Genomic DNA, 17,960 nt, shown 5'->3' with positions numbered 1-17,960 from the left:
GAAAGCAATTGTCCTACAACAATATCAATTCTAATTCATTTATTGAAATAAGTGACGCAATTACCATCACACCATTCCACATAGATATTTATTGCTTATTAAAAGCCACCAGCGGCTACTCTGCACGGGTCACAATTTTAAGTAGGCAATAACCTGAGAGATTGAAATACGAAACTTGATTTGTTTCAGTTTCATGTTTGAGTTCATTGGGTGATTTTACCTCACTGATAAATACAAAAATACACCCCAAATAAAAAAAAAGCATGAAGGGAAATACACAGGTACCTATAAAGCTTGAACAACATTTAAAACACTTTCATCAATAGAATACCAGACGCATAGAGATGAGACTTCATTTTACACATAGTGTCAGTTTAAACCACTATTCAACACATTACAGTACACCGTCAACATGTTTTGATTAATTTCAAATCATAATGTTGCCCAGTAGTTTAAGAAAACCCTTAAATCAGCAAACTCCTCTTGGAATGCATAACTGTTTCAATGGGAATGCTACTTATCCCACCAGTATAGGTACAGTATGTGGTACAGAATAAACTTGTGCTTATGTTAAGCCCACCCCGAAATAGTGAAGCCCACTCTGAAAGAGTTGCAGAATTGAACTCAAAATGCACATTATCCCAAGTTATCCCAAGTTTTACCAACTTAAGGTTCGAAGCTACTTTCCCTGCAATCGTACACATCTTAATATTCTATGTTTCGATATTCAGAAATCCTGATTGCTTAAGTAATGCACACCACTTGATAGAAACAATGAATATGTTTCACAAACTAGAGATAGCAAGGCTACCTTATAATATTGCCCAACAAACTAGTGAAAAATACCAGATATGTATGTTATTTTGGTTAAACCCAGAGCTTGTTACTGTTGTCAGACAAGAAGCTGCATCAGCATAAATCCAGTCCACCATTTATATTCTGATTATTAAGTGCCTACTTTATTATAGAGTGGTTGTTTATTGAAAAGTGTGAGCAAGCCCCAGCAAATATACTTAATGCCTATCTTAAAGTATATTTATGTATAGCATATGCAGCACACCGGATATTCGGAGAATAATGCTGCTGCTAATTATCCAAAAGTACTCCTAAGTTTAAAAACCTTGTGTCACGATAAGCTTGTATATGATAACAAAGAGCTGGTATATCGGTTTGACTGGTGGAGACGTCCCGCTCTACACCCTCTTCCTCTCTGAAGACACAGGTCAGAAGGTCTCCTCCTCGTCCCTACGGGACATGATGAGCTGCCTCCTGGGACCTGTGAGGTGGGGTACGATGGCCGGGGTGGCCTGGGACCCTGAGTCTAACTTAGGGCTGGAGGTGTAGCACGGACCCAGCCGCCCTGCTGGCCCCTGGGCCCCCCTGTTCAGGGCCGGGTCACTGGGGATGGAGGCCAGGCGCGTGGAGGCCTGCTCCGGACCCCCGGACCCGTCCCTGTCCAGGCTGGTGCGACTGGGGGACTGGGGGTCTGCGCTGAAGTACAGGGTGGAGCTGGACTCGGTCGGGCAGTAGTAGTGCTCGGGGCTGTCCCCGAACACGGATTTCCCCTCGGGCGAGCTGCGCTTAACGCGCGACAGCTCAGAGTCCAGCGGGCTCTCAGTCTTCATGCTGTCCTCCGTCTCCTCCTCCTCCTCTTCTTCCTCCTCCTCCTCCTCTTCCTCTTCCTCCTCCTCCTCCTCCTCCCCTGAGCTGACCGACGTGGGCTCGCTCACGCTCTGGAACTCCTCCTTGCAGTCTGACAGCGGTGCCAGCCCCTGGCCCAGCGAGTCGGAGGCGGACACCTGGTCCACGCTGACGCCCCCCGCCGTGATAGTCCCCTCGTTGCTCTTGAAGCCCTGGTTGTACTCCTCCATGTCCATGATGGTGGCCGTGCCCCCCGAGCCGTAGGCCCGGTTGATCTTGGCCAGGTCCCCCGTCTTCAGGGCCAGCCGGATCAGGAGCCAGTGGTGGTGGTAGCAGGGACACGCACTGCTGGGCCTGGCCCCGCAGGGGCCCGGGTGCTCGGCCAGGGACCCAGCGGCCCGGGGCAGGAAGAAGCTGCCGTGGTTGGGGATGGAGGGCAGCGGCGCGCTCTTGTCCCCCAGCGAGAAGAAGGACTCCCCGGGCTCCAGGCATGCACTGCCCATATGGCTGCTGCGGCGCAGGCCCTGGGAGATCTCCGTGGACTTGGGGTGCAGCAGCCGGTAGTACAGGACCATGGAGGCAGCGCCTGGGAGAGGACACATAGAGCTCAATAGTGGCTCTACATCACTGAGTGCTTACTGAACACCTTTGTGTTCTCCAGAGACCAAGGCAAGGTCGAATTGAATTTGTACATAAATAGTATCAGGTGAAAATAGGCTTACTTCATTAATTCATGAATTATTTATACACAAACACATTGAAACCGGGTTCTGTGACCGTCTGGCATGGCTCAAAACCAGCAAAAGGCAATTGAGCCAAAACACTACAGGGGTGTTTGCGGGAAGGTTAAATCGTTTTTTCTTCTATTTTTTTGCTTTAAAAGACACCCAAAGCACTTTAAATAGTGAGTGTGTTTGTTTGTGTGTGTGTCTGTGTTTGATGGGGGGGGATATTATCCTAGTAAGTGCTGGAACGCTCCCCTCTCACTGGGGAATGATCCACTCCAATCAGAGACCAGGGCATGGTTAGGTGGCCAAAGGCCATACTGGTAAGAGCCACAGTGGGAATGGGGCCAGGACACTGGGGTAAGCAACCTGTCATCGGGCAAGTAGGCCGGAGGGATGACCACCACCTAGTGGCCCTGCAACACCTCTACCAGCACCATCTGGTCTCCCATCGAGGGATTGACCAGGCCAGCCCAGGTAATCTCCCAAAGAAATCAGCAGTGCTAGGCAGGTAGCCATGGTGTTGGATTTGATTCTTGGTAAGAGAGTTCTGTGTTCAAGCAAATACATCAAACAAGTCTTTCAACAAACTCAGCAAACAGCTGACATGCAAGCAAACAGGTGATTTCCATGTACAGTTTGAGGTCAACCCACCACGGTCTATGTAAGACAGCCTGTTTACCCAGAATCCCTTGCAGTACCTACACCCCATAAATTTAGGGTTACCGTGCGCAAAGTACAAACACAGCCATGAGATCCACATTTCAAGGGCAGCAGCGGACAGTGGATGTAAGAAGGCCTTGGCTCTCACCCAGGAGGAAGCTACAGAGCACGGCCGAGGGGAGGGTGATGCTCTCCCATGACGCCTCGCTCAGGACGTCAGAGGCAGCCAGCAGGAGCATGGCGTTCTCCACCAACATGAACTAGAGAGAGAGAGAGAGAGAGCGAGAGAGAGAGAGAGAGAGAGAGAGAGAGAGAGAGAGAGAGAGAGAGAGAGAGAGAGAGAGAGAGACAGAGAAATAAAGAGAGACAGACAGACAGACAGACAGACAGACAGACAGACAGACAGACAGACAGACAGTGGGAGAGAGAGAGACAGACAGAGAGAGGGAGAGAATCACTCATCTAAAGACAGCCCTGACGTCACTGTCGGCTCGGGACACAGAGGTGAGGATGACAACGCAGAGTATGTGTGCGTCTGTGTGTGTGTGTGTGTGTGTGTGTGCGTGCGGGCGTGCTTGCATGCTACCGTGCGTGCGTGTGTGTGCCTGCGTGCGTGCGTGTTTGTGAATGAGCGAGTGAGAGAGCAAGCGGGGATGAGTTAGCATTTCTTTCTCTTTGTATGCACGGGTTGCGTCCTCAGTGTCGGTCAATGACACCGTAACACTATATCCGTGGAGGACACTTTGCTTCTAAATAAAAACCCATGCCAGTAAGGGACTGAACTACACTAAACAAGTCGGGTCACACAGAGGAAAGCCCAGATTAAAACTGAGGGAAAGAGATTTTTTCATCTTGCAGTCGGACGGCACACACCGCGTAGAAGCCAACAACGTGGTAGCGCGAGGGTCCGTCCTTGACGTTGAGGAAGAGGAAGATGTGTACCAGGCCCATGACGGCGTTGAAGGCCCTCCAGCACCAGGGGCCCGTGCAGATGTCTGGTTGCTGGGAGACCAGCCAGAAGGAGGCTGTGAGCCAGTGGAAGCCTGAAGGTCAGTGGGGAAGGTGAAACAGACTGGTGAGAAGGTAAGATAATACCTGGGGCTGCGGTGGGCCTTGAGGCTACGAGCGCAGCACACACTGCTGCAGCACTCGGATCCATGCACACATGCACAGTATGAGTGCAGTCATAACGGTGTAGTACAAAAGCAAAATCAGTATTTTCTCTATCTCTCAGTGCTGGGGATTCACATTGACAATCAATCTACACAAAATCGAAATTATTCTTACATATGATCAAATTATTAAGCATTATAATTAATTAAAACTAATGTTGATAAAGAAAACCTCTCTGAACATCACTTGGATGATGGTACGATAATAAAGTCTCTTTCCAGAGGGTTAAAGAAGTTGCAGACTGGTCTGGTTGGTTTGAGGGCAAAAATACAATTATAATTCTATTCCCAGCGTGTGCACACTGTTACCATGAACCAATACACCTAATAACACCGCGCTACCAAACGTTCCTAGAGGTATCCGGCCTCTCGGTACCCTCTCCTCTGTGCACGCTCACCTGCCACTCCCACCACCCACCAGTTGAAGACCCGGGCGAAGACCATGAGGCTGGTGACCCTGGCTGTCAACATGCCCGCCCGCCAGACCAGCTGGCACAGCAGGGCGGCGGGGGGCATGTCCAGGTGGCCCGGCCGAATCAGGCAGCACGCCCGGCTGTACAGCACCAGGGCCCAGGACAGCGACAGCAGGCAGAAGCCGCAGCAGTAGGCCACTGCAGAAGGCCGCCATGAAGGAGAGGAGGAAGGAGAGCAAAGAGGCTTCGATTCATTTCAAATTAAAACCTTTGCAGGTAAGTGGAGCGTAGAAGTGTCACATTTTTGCTTCAGTTCAGCAGTGCCTTCCCTAACATCTACAACTGCATCAAATGGATCCTCGGTACCACTGGGCAACCGAGCACCAACACAACCGGAAGGTGTTAAGCAGGGGGCTGGAGGCTGGGTGTACCTGGGGACATGATGCCCACGTCAGTGGATACCACCACGTAGGCCTGCAGCAGGCTCTGGGGCAGGGTGAGCACCAGGGCCTCCAGCAGCCAGAGCGCGGCGACGTCCGCCTGCTGCATGACGGCGGCCCCCAGCTGGCCCACCGAGCCCTGCAGGTAGAGCACCGTGCGGATGCACTCCCACAGGCTGCACAGAAAGCACACTGTTATTGTAATGATCATAATTATTATTATTATTATATTCAATCTAATTTCAAATCCTTCACAAGCAATATCTGGATTACGTGACATTGTATTAATTTCCCTTTTTATCCAAAGCAAGTGCATTCAACCATGATACAACCCAGAAATGGCAAGAGCCATGCTGTTACATACAACGGAAAGAATAAGCGAAGCAAGAGCTACACTTTAGAAACAAGATAAAAGGAAGACTATTTTTGTATACATTTATTTTTAAGGAATGGATTTTACCTTGGTCGACCCTTAACATACTCTCAACACACTTGAGACATCTAAAAGGCTGAAAACCTTTCGTCAAATAGGGGCTTTTAAAGGTTTCTCTTGTTAATGGATGTTGCACAGCCATCAGCGATAAGTACCAAGCCATGCACGGTGCTACTCAAGCCGTTCTGTCAGCCAGCCAGAGTCCTCACCGCTTGAAGATGCCCAGGTGCAACAGATGTACGACGGAGAGGTAGCAACGCCGTTCGTCACCGTCATCATGGTACCACTTGGCGCTCAGGGCCTGGACCGCCACCCCGGGCAGGAAGAGGCCCAGGGTGAGCCCCGCCCACTGGGTCTCCTCATTCCACAGGTAAAAGCCAAAGCAGTAGAACACTGAACAGGGGAAGGAGGACTTCAGGTGAGTTTAGAGATAAATGTCATCGAGGCACAGGTAGGAATGCATTGCGCCGTTGGATAGCTAAAGGTAGACTGCATACATTGGTGATTGAACCAAGAACCTTTCAGCTGGGAGCCACTCATCCAAACCAGTAGACTACTCATTCTTGCCCTCAGTCTACTCCACAAAGCTTTTGGTACACCCAACAGATGCGCAAACAAATGGAAGTTATAAGTAGAATATAGACTCTGGGAGAAATGGGGCAGTTGAGGGCAAAGTAAACACTCTGAAATCCAGACACGGCAGTTAAAAACAGACTATGGTGCAATTTTATTACAGTTAGAAAATGTATGCAGCACAGGCTGTCCTCACTGTCACTTTCCCAGCAAATTGTGACACCTCATCTCCCAGGCTGTGCCCTTGTCAGCAGCATCGTCCCCAACCGAACCCCTCTGGCAATGACCCCAGTGGATCAAGTGGATCAAGTCCAGGATGAAATCATTTGAACAAGATGAGTGATGCTCAATTATTTACCTTATAGCCTATTACATCAATGCAGAAATCTCAAGGGCATTCATTTTAGAAAACACGGTGCAATGGAGCTGAATCGTTGATTATCTTCAGACACATAAAAAAAAAATAGTGGTGGTGGCTCAAATGTATGTTCAAGGTTAAACCATTTGTAGCTCTACTGACATTTTTTGCACTACAGAGATATATGCAATGCAAAATGCTGTTATTTCTATAGAGCGAACCCATTTGGAAACATTTTGCGCATAGGTCCGGTTGCCCGGCCAACGCAGAGAAAAGCTTGACCTTTAATTGGCCAAGGGGTGACTTCAGGTATTCAATGGAAGCATGCTCTTTAGCTTGGGCAGCTAACCTTACGGATGGATTCATGTATAGAGTAGCCTACTAAATAATGGCTTACGAAAGAGCTCCAGTATCAAAAAACCAAAGCATCTTGTGGTCTACGAATATAATGCGAGGAATAGCCTATGATGTACACATAAACAGTATGCGTAACACACTTCTTATCTCATACACGTCAGAAAACATCAAACCCATTTCCCTGCTGTGTCTATGGGAATCTCACGCTCACTTACGCGCGGTCCTCTCCGCCACGATCACCAGAGCCGACGCGCCGAGCAGAGCCGCCTGGCACCACGCGGTCCAGCAGCGGCTCCGCCGAGCAGCCGCTGGCCTCCTGTGGGCCAAACCCGCGGCGGCGGTGATCATGATGCGGGTCGGTCAGTGGGACAGTAACCCGGAGACATTGTCCAAGGCATCCTTCTTCACCTTCTCTCCATCCGTCACACCTCCTCCTCCCGCTGCTGCCACTCTACCGACCAAAATATCTGACGTCACAGCAGGGCTTTAAAGTGACAGCGCACTCGGCGGCGGCGCGCCTGTACACGCACGGTACATGCATGGTGGCGCGCCTGCACACGCACGGCCCATTGCGGCGCGCCTGTACACGCACAGCCCATGGCGGCGCGCGTGTACACGCTCGGACCTTGGCGGCGCGTTATCTCCAAGTTACCGTTATATCCATCCATGGCAGATCGGACTGATTTGCTTTACATTTTGATCATACTTAGGATATCTGGGTCAAGAAGCTCTTAAGTGCAACTATTTACTATAAATAGCAGTTCGATTAATTACAAAAGTAATATGTAGTTGCCCTAAGGCTGTACAAGGCTGCCCCACGGAGACATTATAACCAGCGTCTGGGGTCTGCTGGATGATGTCAGTGTGTTAAGGGTTCAACGTCTAATTCATTCCAAACATGACTATTTCATTAGTTGGTGTGTTCAATCGATTTGCACAACCTGGGCTCCACTCCATTACGGGCAGGCCTCACATATATCGGAAAGTTGCAAGCTGAACGTCACATCACTTTAAGCACAATAGGTTATTTTAGTAGGCCATACTTTCTTAAAAGGCGGGAGAGAGAAAAAAAAAGTCACAACTCGCACCTATCACCAATACACTAAACCCAAAGGACCATATTATGAACCAACTGAAATATATGTGAGTCCCAGTGTTTCCTATAGAAATCGTTTGCATCCAATTTCACTGAATAGTTTCATTATAGGAACATTTCCTATAAAAATAGGAAAAAACAAAACAAAGTTTATTGTACGTAATTACAGCTCAGATGCATTTTAAACATTGAGGTGGGGAGAGACCAAGGGAGAAGTTTGCTTTAGCTACTAAACCAAACTTCTGGTACGACTGGTATGACATATGGGTATGACATTAGGGATGGCTAATTGTAGGTATAACGTTTCCAATTGTTTTGTTTCCAAAGGTGTATTTTTAGGAGTGTATAGATAGGCTACTGTTCTATAGTCAAGTTTAGGCCTTATTTTGGAGATGGTTATGTTTAGGAATTAGCTTGGAACATTTAGGAATTTGGTAAGAGCATTCAGTTATGAGGTTAGTGCTTAGATATTAGGTTCTGGTTAGGTTATAGATGTAAGCTGTATGTGAAATATGAACCCAAAAGCAGAATAAAGTTCCAACATATTTATTTGAAGCAGAGCAAACATTAACAATAATCAACTCCTGCTTCCCAGGAGGAAGTACAAAAAAACACAATGATGATAAAAACAGGGACAAAAATAAAACAAAGAAAGAAGAGCCAGGTCACCGCCAGGAGAGGAGTCCAGGAACGCTAAAGGTCAGGACTACTGGTAAATCCAGAAATACTCAGACAAGCAAGCAGGCAGGCAGGCAAGCAGGCAGGCAGGCAGTAATAGTCAGAAAGAACTGACTAGCCAAGCTAGGAATAACGATAAAACAATCGAACAAGGTGGCACTTACAACCCAGGGTGTAAATAGGCTGGGTAGTTAACAAACATTGAGGAACAGGAGCTGTATAAAAGGTGGGAAACAGACAGGATGGACAGGTGAGGGTGGAGTCAGAGGCAGGAAGGACAGGTGAGAGGAGGAGTCAGAGGCAGGATGGACAGGTAAGGGTGGAGTCAGAGGCAGGAAGGACAGGTGAGAGGAGGAGTCAGAGGCAGGATGGACAGGTGAGAGGAGGAGTCAGAGGCAGGATGGACAGGTGAGAGGAGGAGTCAGAGGCAGGATGGACAGGTGAGAAGAGGATAGTAACTATTTAGAAATGGGTATTAAAAGGATAGTTAATTGTTACTATCATGTCTATAATACTTTATTGTATAATAGTTAAGGGTGTAAGTACACGGTTAGTTATTTTTTAAAAATACGAAAAGTCTGGCAGTGGAACAGACTTCAGACCTTATGAAATTGTATTGATTATCTAATGGTGAGTACATTTGTGCCTTATCAAGAGGTGGGAGGGTCAGGAAGAACAGGCTGACCTTATAAGGGGTACATTAAGAGACAAAGCATTGCATACTATACAATAATCATTGGTCTGCCTCCAGGATTTGGGGCAGAATCCTAAGCATTTTATAGGACACATAGATAATCTTACAGAGAAAATGTGAAACTGGACCAATTCCTCTTAATTGAATTGCCATAAGGGCAGTGATGCACACACTAAGTTGTATGAGCATTATATTATCAAGAAGAGGCCTACGAAAGCTTCCTAAATTGTTAAGAACCAGTCCTTTCTAAATTAGTCTCTAGTAATTTCTCATTAACTTCCCTTGTTATAAAATACCTCTAAACTATGTTCTCGGTACAAATGACCAATGAGCAATATTTTTACCAAATGACCATGCAACCATGTGGTTGTATTGTAGACCTGGTCATTTCATGATCAGGTCTACTGAAGCATCCTCCTCACTGACACTGGGTCTGAGGGCCAGCTCAGTGGTCCTGGGGGAGGGGCGGACCCCAGGCCTCCAGGTCCTCAGAGGACTGGACCGCCAGGTCGCCTCCCATCACCTCTGAAGGGTAGACACACGTGCATACAGGATACTCTCTTCTCCCTGTTCATAGGGATATACAAATAGTCCTTATGTAAATGTATACTTGTATGACATGTCTGATCATCATCAACAGGCAACAGGCCACTCAGACATATGGAAATAGTTTTGTTTATTCGGTTAATCAATAGCAAATGTACATGGAAACATATTTTATTGAAGTCATCGTTATTCTACCTTGATTTTCAATGTTCATTTCTATAATTTGCTTGCAAGTGTTAAGAGTTATCTCAAAAGACCTCATGGCTGAAATACACCAGCGTCACCTAAACAGGGAGCTCCTGAAGCTGATGGTAAGGCTTCTTTAAAGTTAACTAAAAGTAACAACCAGAAATAAGACTTGTATGAATATGTCCTGTACATGTGTAAACGTGCTGCTGCTATTAAGGATTCAAATAGGCATTACATTTACTCTAATTGAAGAAGACTCTTTATATTAGGAGAAGAATTTAAACCGCTCTGCTTGGGAGTTGCCATTCCCTTCCAGGAGGGGGCGTTCATCGTGTCATGATCGGGACCACCAGCCGAGCCAGACAGGACACCATCGATGATGATCACCAAGACCTCCAGCCAGACAGACAGTACAACATCAATGATCACCAGGACAACCAGCCGAGCCAGGCAAGACACCAGCGATGATCACCAGGACCATCTCTCCACTGAGAAACTAATACAAATACACATACAGTTCATTATGAACTGGTCATATTTGAGAATGTCCAAATTCCTTAATAGTTTGAAATACGTATTTAAAATTAAAGTAATTAAAATTGATTTATTTTTGTTGACAGAAGAAATTGCTAGTGAAGATGTAAACTGTTGGCAAACCAAATTCTAAAATGACAAGCAAGTGCATACCAATAATCTGTAATAATCCGTTTTATACCAACAGGGGGCAGCAGTGGGTTAGCTTTGTTTGGCCCTCTATTGTTTGGCCTTTATTTATGTATAATTATATCGATTATTAATGTTGTTAGAATTGCTTTTTGGTCTTATTAGTAGAAGTGGGCGCAAGGCTGATGGTATGCCTAGTAGTAGCAGTCATAATTGTATACTATTACACATTTGATCACAATGGCCAATACTTTTAGTATATATATATATTTTAGGTAGCAGCCAGTATTAGGGTTAGATTACAACATTATTACAACATTATTAATCTACAGACTTGCAGGACTCTGCTCTGGGGGGTCTGCTCTGGGGGGTCTGCTCTCAGGGTCTGCTCTCAGGACTCTGTTCTGGGGTCTGCTCTGGGGGTCTGCTCTGGGGGTCTGCTCTCAGGGCAGGTTCGTCCTCGCTCTGTGGGGTGTGGTCCTGGATGTGATGCTGAGAGAGAACAGCGGTGACGCCATAAGACAGCCATTTAATGGGCCAGGCCGCCTGTCACATTAGTGGATGAAGTAGAATCTGTTTGACTGGAAATTAGAGAGAGCCAACTACCTTCAACTCATTTCACACACGTTTTTGGAAAGGTCCTTAGAAACAAGCCACACAGAGTATTCATTAATTTAGAGATAGTTTAATCTATTTCTGGTGGTTGTATTTAATGTGGTATACTTATGCTAAAACGTTTGTGAAAAGGCTGACAAAATCTATTACTACTCACTCTATCTATCTATCTATGTATCTATCTATGTATGTATGTATGTATGTATCTATCTATCTATCTATCTATCTATCTATCTATCTATCTATCTATCTATCTATCTATCTATCTATCTATCTATCTATCGATCTCTCGATCTCTCTCTCTCTCTCTGTCTCTCTGTCTCTCTATCTCTCTCTCTCTATCTCTCTATCTATCTCTCTTTATAACATCTGTCATATAAGTATCTAACATGTTTCTATCTAACTATTCATCAACCCATCCCTCTATAGATCCATCCTACTAACGATCCTATAAGATTCCTGTTTCAAGGAAAGAAGAAAAGAAGATGAGAACAATGGTTGGTTCTTGGAAGTGGGCCATCGGTTGCAGAAAACAGCAAGAGAGCCCAGTTAGACGATACACCATTCACCTCACAACAGAGCCCTCAAGCTCTGAGAGAGAGAGAGAGAGAGAGAGAGAGACACACACACACACACACACACACACACACACACACACACACACACACACACACACACACACAGAGTCTTGAGTAAATCCCGGCCCTTTGTAGTGAGGATCAGATGTCCCTCCTCAGGAACACAGTGACTCTGACTGCAGAAGGCTTAAGGTTGGTGGGGAGGGAGAGGAGCTGGACACATTCATGCTGGGAGAGATTTAGAGTGCGACGTGGGCAAGGGCAGATCAATGTCGTTGAAATGACGGGGGTGCGTAATATAGAGGGGTGATCAATGGTTAGATGTGAAGCGGGCGGGGTCGAAGGTCAAACAACTGATGCAAATGAAGATGTGAGTGTAATTTACGTCCCCCTCCGAAAGAGGAACATTTTAATGAAATGTGAGACTCTAGGCCATTCTTCATATTTGACCCGTGACAGGGGGGTCAATGTCACTCTGGTGTGTGTCTGTGTGTTTTTGAGTTTGTGTGTATCTGTGCATGTGTGTGAACGAGTGTGTGTGTGTGTGTGTGTCTGCTTGTGTGTGTGTGTGTGTGTGTGTGTGTGTGTGTGTGTGTGTGTGTGTGTGTGTGTGTGTGTGTGTGTGTGTGTGTGTGTGTGTGTGTGTGTGTGTCTGTGTGTGTGTGTGTGTGTGTCTGTGTGTGTGCAGGCATGTGTCTGCATGCACCTTAATGCACCCTGGTCAGCTCTCAGGTTAGATATGATGTCCCAGCCATCATCAGTGATGTTTGGCCAATGTTTTCCTGGCCTTGCTGTTGCACAGTGAGCCTCTGGTGTAATGTCTCCCACCAGCCATACAGGTGAAAGATCGCCCTTGGTTCAATACAAAACCTAGCAGCCTATAGTCACTGGCCTTGGGGATCTAATCAGACCCCTTGACCTGTCCAGCCACTTGCTTTGATTGGTTGTCAAGCTGTAATCTTCTTCAACCTTCTACCAACACCCCCACACACATTTCCCAACTAGGGTGGAAGTGCAGTACCTCCATTCTTCCAGTGTGTTAATATATTAAGAAACCGTTTGTCTGCAAGCCTAAGGCCATTTTAACAATGTAAGCAGAACTCAAAGGCTAGTGAAATGTATGCTGCAGAAATGTGTACATATTTAAATATGAGGCCAAGATGATTCACTACTTTTATGCTTGGCACTTGAGTATGTTTCATACCAAGTACTTAACTACTTTTACCTGAGCTGAATGTCAATCGAGGCTGCGTACGTACACCAAAGTACTGCTGCAAAGTACAGGACATCCCTTATTTGTCTACCCCTCTTAAAATGCGTCTCACAAGAGCTCAGCTTGCTAATGGGCTCGGTCGGTGTTGTGTTGCGCACAGAAAGACCCCCCAGGACCCAGTCTGCGGCCGCTCTATAGATCCACTCACTGCTGCTCCAACCACCACCCGACCATCTCACTTAGCGGGATTAAACATATCCTTCAGAACAGCTTATGTAGGCAGTGTACATCTCTCCAGCAGCCTTCATGCAGATCGGGGATGTGGTGAGAGGGCTAAGGGCAGAGCTGGTGGGGGGAGAGGCACTGGGGGGAGAGGTGGTGGGGGGAGAGGGGCTGGGGGGAGAGGGGCTGGGGGGAGAGGGGCTGGGGGGAGAGGGACTGGGGGGGAGAGGTGGTGGGGGGAGAGCCACTGGGGGGAGAGGTGGTGGGGGGAGAGGTGAGCATCGTGACTTGGAGGAGTGGTCCTCGACCCGCTGACCCATTCATCTGGTACGGTTTCAGTAAATTATGACCGGGGGGGGGGGGGGGTGAGGCGTGGCATCTCTGGGTGTCCCTGGATGTGTCTCAGGGAGTGTACCAGGGCAGAGATATATGGCGCCTGCTGAGCTGCCATTTTCCCCAGGCTTTGATGGACTTGGCTTTTGCTGTGTTAGAAGCAAAAGCCAAGTCCATCAAAGCCCCCCCCCCCACTCCCCCATCACCTGCCATTCGCCCCCTGTACGGTATACAAGGCCAGCAGGGGAATTAGAAGGAGGATGCAATAGGCCAATTGTAGTGTAACAGAGTGTAATTCACTGTTTGCCACTTTAATACCCCAAGGAAGGTTAGAAAACAAGATGTTAATCTATCACCTAAATATCGTCCCAACCCCCGCCCCCCCCCGCCCCCCCCCCACGCTCCCATTTACACGGTGATGGATTAATGTTGGCTTTCATTTTATGAAGTGGTTGGTACTCTGCGTCGACGCTGCGAAATGGGGAAACTGAACTGCGTCACTGAAACATATTATTTTTTTATTTTAAATGAGTTAGCCCGGACTAAGATGATTAAACAGAGTTGGTGGTGCTGGCAGCCCAGCCAAATGCACTCAGTGTATGACTTCCTACATCCAGTCATTTCAATCAATTTCCTGCCTTCTCAGAGCGCACTTCCTGAGAGAAATCAATGGTCTTTTGTTTCTTGATCACTACCCATTGGATGCTTTTACACAAAGACATTCAAAGCCATCAGCTTCTGTAATTCAGGCATCTCTGTAAGCGTAGTGGCGCCCTTCAGAGGAAACTTAGTGAAGGGAAACAGAACAGACGCCCCATGACGACCTACATCTATGAAATACATTCAGTTCTTTTTTACTACCAGATGATTAGGATGAGCTATGTCAGACAATATATAAAATTAGAAGAGTGCTTTTATGCTATAATATTTAGTTCCTAAATGTTATCTACATATCATATTGGATGCTTCAATTGTAAACACAACATTTTGACCCAGGACTTGCACAGCTATATTACATTATTGCTATGTTATCAGTTCTTCTTTGCTTTGCTGAGGTTCACATTTGAATTACAACGCATGAATATTGGTTAGTTAAGGAGAAGCCTCACTCCATCTAACCGTGAACCACAACTCATCACAACCCCGATTAAAAGCACAACAGTGTGGCACTCGACACGGGAGCCTCATTTGCAAGGGAACTGATTCCCCAAACAAGCCGAGCCGGCCGTTTTCTTAACCACTAGCTTCGTGCTCCTCCAGGACAGTGACACTTCACCAGGACCATCTGATGGATTCCCACACGCCTATCTATCATAGGGCATCTATCATATAGGGTTGTCAGCGAGCGTCCTTCTCCTCTCGTAGATGGAGATGGAGGCAGCTGGGGGGTTGGGGGCAGGTGTCTCAATAATTCACTACTATCTGTTGGTGCCACCTGCCCCCACCTCTTCTGCTCTCACGGCAACTAGATGTGATGTGGAGGAGACCTTGCACACATCTGGGGATGATGGAGGGATTCCTACCAGGGTGGCAGTGGTACTTGTGGGAGGTGGCTGGTGATGCTCATGTTGGTTGTGGTACTGGGGTGGAGAGGCTGGTGGTGGTGGTTGTATTGGGAGGAGGGGGGGTGGTGTTTGTATTGGGAGGAAGGGGGGATGGTGTGGTGGCCGTACTGAGAGAAGGGGGCGGGGGTGGTGCTATTGGAAGGGGGGGTGGTGTTGTGCACGTGGGTGTCTGTGTGTGTGTTGGGGGGGGGGGGGGGTGATGGTGGTGATGGGGTTTGGGACGGGGAGAGGAGGGGATGAATAAGGCGCGGCTGATGAGCAGCGATGGTGGATTCCTCAGCATTACGGCTGCAGATCGATGTGGAGCCGGGCGGGCCGCCAGCATGCCATTAGTGATAGCGAGAGCAGACAGCGTGCTGAAAGGGACATGCTGGGTTCCATCTAGGGGCCGCGCCCCTCATGTAGTGGTGAAGGGGGAACAACAAGGAAGCTCAGAAGTAGCGAGAAGAGCACTTTTTACATGAGAAATATGATTGAATAGACTGTTCCTAAAAATTAATATAAAGATATATAGGTACACAGGAGGAAAACCTCCCCCCATCCCACCCCTCCATATCTCCAACCCTCATTCCATCCATCTGTAAATCTATCCATTCTGTAGTATGCTTGCTGGCCAGGGTCACAGTTGGCAGGTCTGGATCCAACTCCCTGATGACTTGAATTAGATCATCGATTACAGACCACACACCAACAGAATGGATTCAGATTAACAACAGTTGACGCACTGCATTTCATGGGACGTGGAAACATGCAGAGAAACCCCAAGGTCCCAATAGATGTGAGACACCGATGCAACCCCATCCTGTACCCTTTCCAGGCCCTAATCTGAGCAGTGAATCACCATGGCTGCTATCCCTAACTCTGGTATTCTTTATGATCTCGTAATTATAAGTGGTAACAGTCATGCAGTCAAAGCATGTCTTATTTTAAATAAGGTGATTCTCCTTACTTCACATGGCAAAACATAAACCTCTCACTGTAACTTTGACTCTGCCCTCCAGTTAGGTGTCCCCCTCTCATCCGATCCAGCAACGGAACGCCTTGGATTCAAACAGCTTCTAAAATAAATAATTTTCTCAAATAGTGCCTGCTTCAGCATAAACCGGAGGAAGTTCTGCCAGTAGTTTCAATCTAGCCCAGATCGATGTGTGTCCAAACTGTTTGTTGTTACGTTGTTTAGCTTAAGCTGCTAGAGAATAGCGTCCGGAGAGAGTGCTATCATCAGCACAAGTGTAATCCAATCAGGAGCTGCTTGCCTCATAGGGCGAGCCGTCCTCAACGGAGGTCTTGCTGCCTGCATGGCTGCACGGCAACAAGTTATTTTGGCGAGCTCAGGCAATAAAAAACGTTTGCCACCTTTTGAACGTTGTTATCTCACATTGTTGTTCACCCCAGGGTTTATTTTCTGTAAAGTGTATTTTGCAGAATATTGTTTCTTTGTAGTTATTGCCAATTTTGTGGAAAGTGAAGAGCTTCACGATACAGTGTCCTCTGGAATGCCCGGTGTATCACCAATAGGCACCTTTTCAATAGTTGAGTGTAAAGCTGACACCTGAGGCTGGGCTTTAGAGAGAGAGAGCGCGGGGCCTCACTCTCTCAACAGCCCACCGCCCCCACCACCATTATCCCTCTTTATTGTGCAAAGCAGAAGTCTATCAGCAGAAATAAGACTGTTGTTTCAAAGGAAAAGCATAATAGGTTTGGTGTGAGAGAGAGAAATGCTTCGATTTCTTGAAATTGTTTCTTACAGCTTTCTTATCTTGACAAAGGCAATCAAAAAAATTCATGGTAAGAAAGCAAACCAGGCCTAAATATCTGATGAAAGCAATTTAAGCGGTAGATTTATGGGGACCCAACATCAGGGTTTAATGACTCCAAATCGATCTGCCTCCATTTAAGATGCTTAAGAACATAATAATTAAAGACTTCACAGCTCAGCTAAAACATCACTGGCGATCTGCCAGTTGGCGGATCTGCAGGGCGGGTGGGTCTGAAGTAGTTTCACCGTTGTCATTGGTAACGCTTCTCTGTTTCCTGCCATGGGCTCCGTGTTTCCGCCGGGGTTATTGTTGTGACTGGGCGTGCACGTTGCCTCTGTGGGACAGCTGGAGTAACATGATGCCCCGTGATACAGGGCCGCTGCAGAACAAGATGCTCCGGTTGATTGGGTTTGTGGGAATAGAATAGTGTTGCCGGGCAACACTATTCAATTTGAAATTAAAAAAATAATACTCAATAACACCTTCATATAATATATAATAATCGCTAATTCTGTGTAAATCTAGCCATAGCCCAAATTTGATCACATTTTTCACACTGTGCTTGGACATTAAAGTGTTTATTCATGCTATTCGATATCATTTCTTATGTGATTTCCTTCCTTTATTAATTTCTTCTCTAAAATGTCTGTGATTTGCCCATGTCTGTTTTTAACAATAACAATTTCACTTTCTTGTCCACTTGCCCATTGACCCACTTTGAACATTTGGTCCAAATCCTTTAAAACTGTTGAAGTCACTCTGGTGTTGTGGGTCTAGTGTCCGCACAGCCAGTCCGTTGCTCCATGGCTCTGTGTGCCAGGAAGCTAAATGATTTTTTCTTTCAGCGCATTGTCAGTCCGCTTACATCTGGGTCTGTCCGGCCTGCAGAAGACAGATCTATGCCTCACCACTTTGGCCTGTCCCCTAAATTGAGATGCCATGCCAAATCAACCTCCTCGAAAAAGGGAACCCCCCAGTGTTTTTTTACACTATATAATTGGATTATATAGCCATTTAATTTGATTGATAGTGT

At 46.9% G+C, this 17,960-nt stretch overlaps 1 protein-coding gene across 1 annotated transcript; it reads right to left on the bottom strand.

The window, feature by feature from the left end:
- Positions 1-1,223: 1,223 nt before the first annotated feature.
- xkr5a (XK related 5a) lies at positions 1,224-7,123 on the bottom strand (the record flags this gene model as incomplete). The annotated part of the gene is made up of 7 exons (XM_079754054.1): positions 1,224-2,227; positions 3,178-3,289; positions 3,903-4,072; positions 4,600-4,812; positions 5,046-5,230; positions 5,697-5,880; positions 6,991-7,123. The coding sequence occupies 7 exons, from the start codon at positions 7,121-7,123 to the stop codon at positions 1,224-1,226; spliced, it is 2,001 nt and encodes a 666-aa protein (XP_079610180.1).
- Between the last annotated feature and the right edge of the window lie 10,837 nt (positions 7,124-17,960).

The sequence above is a fragment of the Pollachius pollachius genome (assembly GCF_949987615.1).
Source record: "Pollachius pollachius genome assembly, chromosome: 16".
NCBI lineage: Eukaryota > Metazoa > Chordata > Actinopteri > Gadiformes > Gadidae > Pollachius > Pollachius pollachius.
Note: the sequence above shows the minus strand (reverse complement) of the source record. Positions and strands in the feature narration are given on the sequence as shown.